This window comes from Entelurus aequoreus, linkage group LG28 (assembly GCF_033978785.1).
Source record: "Entelurus aequoreus isolate RoL-2023_Sb linkage group LG28, RoL_Eaeq_v1.1, whole genome shotgun sequence".
Lineage (NCBI taxonomy): Eukaryota > Metazoa > Chordata > Actinopteri > Syngnathiformes > Syngnathidae > Entelurus > Entelurus aequoreus.
The window spans coordinates 35,558,889-35,564,925 of NC_084758.1; the positions used below are offsets into that span (position 1 = coordinate 35,558,889).

General features: G+C 35.8%; 1 protein-coding gene across 3 annotated transcripts in view; it reads right to left on the reverse strand.

The window, feature by feature from the left end:
• The window catches only part of LOC133644942 (relaxin receptor 1-like), a 111,578-nt gene that overhangs the window by 88,888 nt on the left and 16,653 nt on the right, over positions 1-6,037 (reverse strand). For 2 of the 3 annotated variants that reach the window (XM_062039704.1, XM_062039703.1), the window contains exon 3: positions 3,392-3,493. The exons of the other annotated variant lie outside the window; for it this stretch is intronic. In XM_062039704.1, coding sequence (XP_061895688.1) covers positions 3,392-3,493 — 102 coding nt within the window. The remainder of the gene's footprint in view (positions 1-3,391; positions 3,494-6,037) is intronic. 3 annotated transcript variants of the gene reach the window in all.

A 6,037-nucleotide genomic window follows, 5' to 3' on the forward strand; every position in this document is an offset into this window, starting at 1 on the left:
GTTCGACATTTGAAGTTGCACAAAGAAGGGTAAGTTTTGAATGTAAGATAACGTTTATTGGCTAAGTAACATGACTTTTATTTGATGTGTAGTTAAATCAGTGAGGCTGTAAACTCACTGCTAACGTCATAACCATAGACATCTTATAAGGGTACACAGCATCGAGCGCTACTGCTTACTGGCGCAGACGAGACGCGGGGCCGCCATCTTGGAGTGGTGATCCGCTCCACTAGTGCAATTCATTTGGCAGGAGCAATGAACTGTCAACGCATTTAATTCATTTTACCTCACTGAATACCACTCATTTTCACGCGCTTTTTTGTCATACGTGTAGCTATGATAACGGACACATGTTTTATTATTCATAGTTTGTTTAACAGTAATATAATATTCGTATACGCTATAAGTGACCAGACGTCCGAGATTAAAACTGGGAATATAATCCCAGAGAAGGGGGGAAAAAACGGTCAGCTATTTTTAAATTGAAGAAACAATATGATTACGTTATATATACATGCTACATAAACAATGTATGAATACATTAGATATCTATATATCTTATAGACCGTATCTCTGTTGCGGCAGCAGCAGAGAGTTTATTCTGTCGTGACACTTTGTATTGATATTTTGTATTACATTCTTCCCTTAAATGATCATGTTTACAGTGATTGTTATATATGTATTTTTTATGTATGTCGCTTTGGATAAAAGCGTCTGCCAAATACTTAAACATATATAAACACCTGAAAGTCTTTATATCAGCTAAAACCACCAATCTGTTTCACTGGATTCAGAATAAAACCAAATTCTGTTTTACCCAACAATGTAGTATTTGAATATTGTTACTTGAAGACTTATTCCTGGTTACAATTATACTGTTAAGAAAGTATTGTCTTATATTTTGCCTAAAATGAGAATGCATTATAATCAATGGCGGCTGGTGAATTTTGTTTTAGGTGGGGCAGAAAGTTTGTAAACTAAACCCCTGTAGGGGCGTCATCCTCCCCCAGAAGATTTATTTGTGATTTTCACATACAAATATTGAAGATCTTTGCTCCTTCTCAACTCTGTGGTAATGTTATTTTCATAAAATACAACCAATAGTACATTAATGCTAAATCTTACTTGTGAAAAGTAATCCCCCGATTCCTATTTTCAACAGTACGCTCATTTGAGCAGGAAAACGCTGAACACCAGCCCGGCATCTTTGTTTTCTACCTGTCAACTGTCAGTTTAGGCTGCTCGCCGGCTCCTCATCACCACTTCAAGATGCAAATTGCTCGCGTCACAGCAACCAATATTGCGTCTACTTATAAGATGTTTATGGTTATAACGTCATTTCAAACACGGCAATATGTTGCGTCCACTGCAGTTTGCTACCTTATTCATACTTTTTGTCAAGTGATTTTTTAAGCAGGGTTGCATGAGGTACCTATAGATAACGTTACATTAGTCAATGTATCACACACAGTAACATAACGTTAGACGGCGGTCAGCAGCACCGCGTATTTTAGCCACCTACAAAAAGACAAACATAGTCAAATAAAGGTCAGTTAAAATATATACTATATTAAGAATATGTGTACATATTGCATAGGGCCCTGACATCTAAAAAGTACAACTCTGTTCATTGTTATGTTCATGTATTTGTTATGTTTTTCAACACACATACAGTATGAGATGAGATCAATGAGATAAGGTAAGAACAGAATAGAAACTGCTGTGGAACTAGTTACAATGCAATATGCCATGGAAATACAATATTAACACTTTTGTACAAATAAGTACAGTTGCACTTGTTTTTGCAAATGTGTTTATTCTGTAAAGGAATGAGTTAAATGTTTAAAATTGTTTAAACTATTAAAATGACTGGTTAATAGTGCTATTATGAATTGCAATGTCAGTACTATTTTCTTTCCTGCTATTTCAAATGCACTTGTTTTAATAAATAAATACAGCGGTTTAAAAGCATACACAATCTGTGTAAAAATATTAGTCTGTGGTCAAAAGGACTTGAAAGGACTCGAAACTCAAAATGCAGGACTTGTGACTTGACTTGAGACTTTCCAGTCTTGACTTTGGACTTGACTCGGGACTTGCCTGTCTTGACTCGGGACTTGACTCGAGACTTGAGGGCAAAGACTTGAGACTTACTTGTGACTTGCAAAGCAATGACTTGGTCCCACCTCTGCTCCTAAAACAAACATACAATAAGGCTAATAATAATATATGGTTGTGAGTTTTACTAGAAACATGTGCTTTTGTAAGGTTTGCAAACACAAAAATGTGTTTTTTTTATTGAATATGACAGTAATGTTCTTAGAATCCTGAGATAATGTCAAAAAAACAATAAAACATGTATTAAAGCATAACTCCTGAACCAAACATGCAATATGTCTAATAATGCCTGTATTAACGCATCTCTGAGTTTTACTAGAAACATGTGCTTTTGTAAGGTTTGCAAACATAAAAATGTGTTTTTTACTTAATGACAGTAATGTTCTTAGAATCCTGAGATAATGCGAAAAAAGCAATACAAAAATGGTTTCAAGCATCACTCCTAAAACATACAATATGTCTAATAATGCCTGTATTAATATATATATTTGTGAGTTTTACTAGAAACATGTGCTTTTGGAAGGTTTGCAAACACAAAAATTTGTTTTTTTATTGAATATGACAGTAATGTTGTTAGAATCCTGAGATAATGCAAAAAACAAAATAAAACATGTATTCAAGCATAACTCCTAAACCAAACATGCAATATGTCTAATAATGCCTGTATTGATGTATCTCTGAGTTTTACAAGAAACATGTGCTTTTGTCAGGTTTGCTAACATAAAAATGTGTTTTTTACTTAATGACAGTAATGTTCTTAGAATCCTGAGATAATGTCAAAAAAACAATAAAACATTTATTAAAGCATAACTCCTGAACCAAACATGCAATATGTCTAATAATGCCTGTATTAACATATCTGAGTTTTACTAGAAACATGTGCTTTTGTAAGGTTTGCCAACCCAAAAATTAGTTTTTTTTATTGAATATGACAGTAATGTTCTTAGAATCCTGAGATAATGCCAAAAAAAACAATCAAACATGTATTCAAGCATAACTCCTGAACCAAACATGCAATATGTCTAATAATGCCTGTATTAATGTATCTTTGTGAGTTTTACTAGAATTTTGTTTTTCAATTTACTCTAATTTGGTGTAAAAAAAAACCCAGTCAACTTTATGGTCAAATCCTGGTGTCTAAGCTCCTATTTTTTTTTTTTTAAATCGTACCACTGTGTTTTTACGTTAAAATAGTGATTAGGCTATCAGTTTTTTTTTACCCATAATGTGGTAATCGTTTTACAATGCATTACTATAAATTGAAAGAGAGTACCATTGTCATTTTGTCCGCAAACTTCCGGCGACTGAGCTGCTACTGTTACAACGGGGTGGCACTTTACTGCGTGGATGGTTCTCCCAGGATGCAGACGGCAAACTCCGGAGGCAAGGTACAGGTAAGACAATGATTTAATGTCCATTAATCAAGCAGGAACAAACAAAGCAAGTGTGCCTATAGCACGGGCAGCTAACGGAACAGCCAACAAGAAAAGCATAGGGCAAATCTCAGCTCTGGGATCCAAAGGGTAAACAACGTAACTTGTAAACAAATAAATGTATTTATTTATTTAGCCTTTATTTAACCAGGTAAAATCCCATTGAGATCAATTATCTCTTTTCCAAGGGAGACCTGGCCAAGAGGGCAGCAGCAAGGTTACATTAAAAACAGTAAACAAATACATAAAACATCACATTTACAACATTAAAACTCACATAACACAAGGTAGACTGCAGTCCTTTCACAGAAGCTTTAAACTCATTCAACGTAACAAGGGTTTGAAGTTGAATATTGGATTGTAGGTTATTCCAAGCCTTCGCTGCTGAAAACCTAAATGCTTTCTTGCCCAGTTCAGTTCTTACTTTGGGGACGACAAATTGCAGAACATTCATTGAACGAAGATTGTGACTTCCTTGTTTCTTTGTTAAAAGACAAGACAGATAAGATGGAGTGATACCCAGAATGGTTTTGTAGATGGACACATACCAATGATTGAGGCGTCGAGCACATAAAGATGTCCAGTTAACCATTGAGTATAATACGCAATGGTGAGTAAGGGGAGCGCAGAACGGTGATGAATCTCAGTGCCCCGTGGTATGCACTATCCAGCTTGTGGAGACAACCAGCAGTAGCATTCATGTACAACACATCTCCATAGTCAATAACAGCTAAAAAGGTTGTTTCCACCAATGTCTGTTTCACAGAAATAAGCCAGACTGAGTGTGGCAAACAACGGGACTACGTAGCTCTCTGATTAGTGCAATTAGGTGAGCGTGTCTAACACTAATCAGAGGCAGGTGAAACCAGTTTGCACCCATGGCAACCAAATGGGAACTGAGTGAGTGAAAAATCCCACCTAAGGATTTTAACGGAGGGACTGCTAGCCAGGACAACATTGATAGAGCCATTGCAGCGTATGTGCTAGAAGACATGCAGGCTATTTCTACAGTGGAGTCACCCGCTTTCAGGCAGCTAATTAGCAAGCTACCGGGCGTCAAATGGCACAGAAACATTTCCCAAGTAGCTGGACAGTGAGTACATAAACATGGAAAGCGAGCTAAAGAAAACACTCCAAACTGTGCCTCTGCTCATCATTCATCACTGAAGGTACACACACTCTGTCAATTCTATTATATATTCTTTCATTCTACACTTCTAGAGTGTTTGATTATCACATCACTCTAAAGGTATAGACTAAAGTTCACAAACATAAAGAGGGATGCTAGTGGGCCAGGCCAATCTTTCCTTATCTCTAAACTAAAACTGGGGAAACGTGTAGAGCAGGGGTCACAAACGCGGTGCCCGCGGGCACCAGGTAGCCCGTAAGGACCAGATGAGTAGCCCGCTGGCCTGTTCTAAAAATAGCTCAAATAGCAGCACTTACCAGTGAGCTGCCTCTATTTTTTAAATTGTATTTATTTACTAGCAAGCTGGTGTCGCTTTGCTCGACATTTTAAATTCTAATTCTAAGAGAGACAAAACTCAAATAGAATTTGAAAATCCAAGAAAATATTTTAAAGACTTGGTCTTCACTAACTGACAAAGAAACAGATAACAGATTTGGTGTCCAGTTCAAAGTGTGACATGGTTTATTTAAAAATTTGAGAGTTGACTTTTGTATTTTACATGAGTTATGTAAAATGAATTATTATGGTGCAAAGTAATTCATGATTTGTTAAAAAATGTTAGTGGCTAGCTAGTTAAAATGGGATATTGTGATTTCACAAGACTGTCTTAGAAGTGATCATTTGAAAATGTTCAATTTGAAAAATGTGCACTTAGAGAAAATATAAAAATAAAGTGTTGCATATTGATATTTATCTGTTTCGATATATTTTTATTGTGAGAAATAGTTAAGATGATCAGTGTTTCCACAAATATAAATATCATTAATTATTAATAATAACATAGAGTTAAAGGTAAATTGAGCAAATTGGCTATTTCTGGCAATTTATTTAAGTGTGTATCAAACTGGTAGCCCTTCACATTAATCAGTACCCAAGAAGTAGCTCTTGCTTTCAAAAAGGTTGGTGACCCCTGGTGTGTTCTGGGCTTCAGTACAGTGTTGATCTCCTGAAGACATTATTTTATTTCACAATTCCTTGAGAGAAAAAAACGCCTGGTTAGGCTTTTGTGTATGTCATGTGTGCCTTCCTTGGGTGAAGCCAGCTTTACAGCTATGTTGTTATTATACTGTTTGTTACTTATGTATGTTATGTTGCAGCTATTTAAAATAGTTTTGTCAATTTGTCCTGGCCTAAAATAAATTGGCCCTTTGAAACATATCTTTGTGTGTTGTATGTAGAGCACATTGCTTAGCAGAGTTGAGTGATGCAAATGCATGTCAAGTTGATCAACACATTGTATTATTCTCCAGTGCAATAACAGTACTGAAATGAAGGCTAAAAGTATTATTCTCCAGTG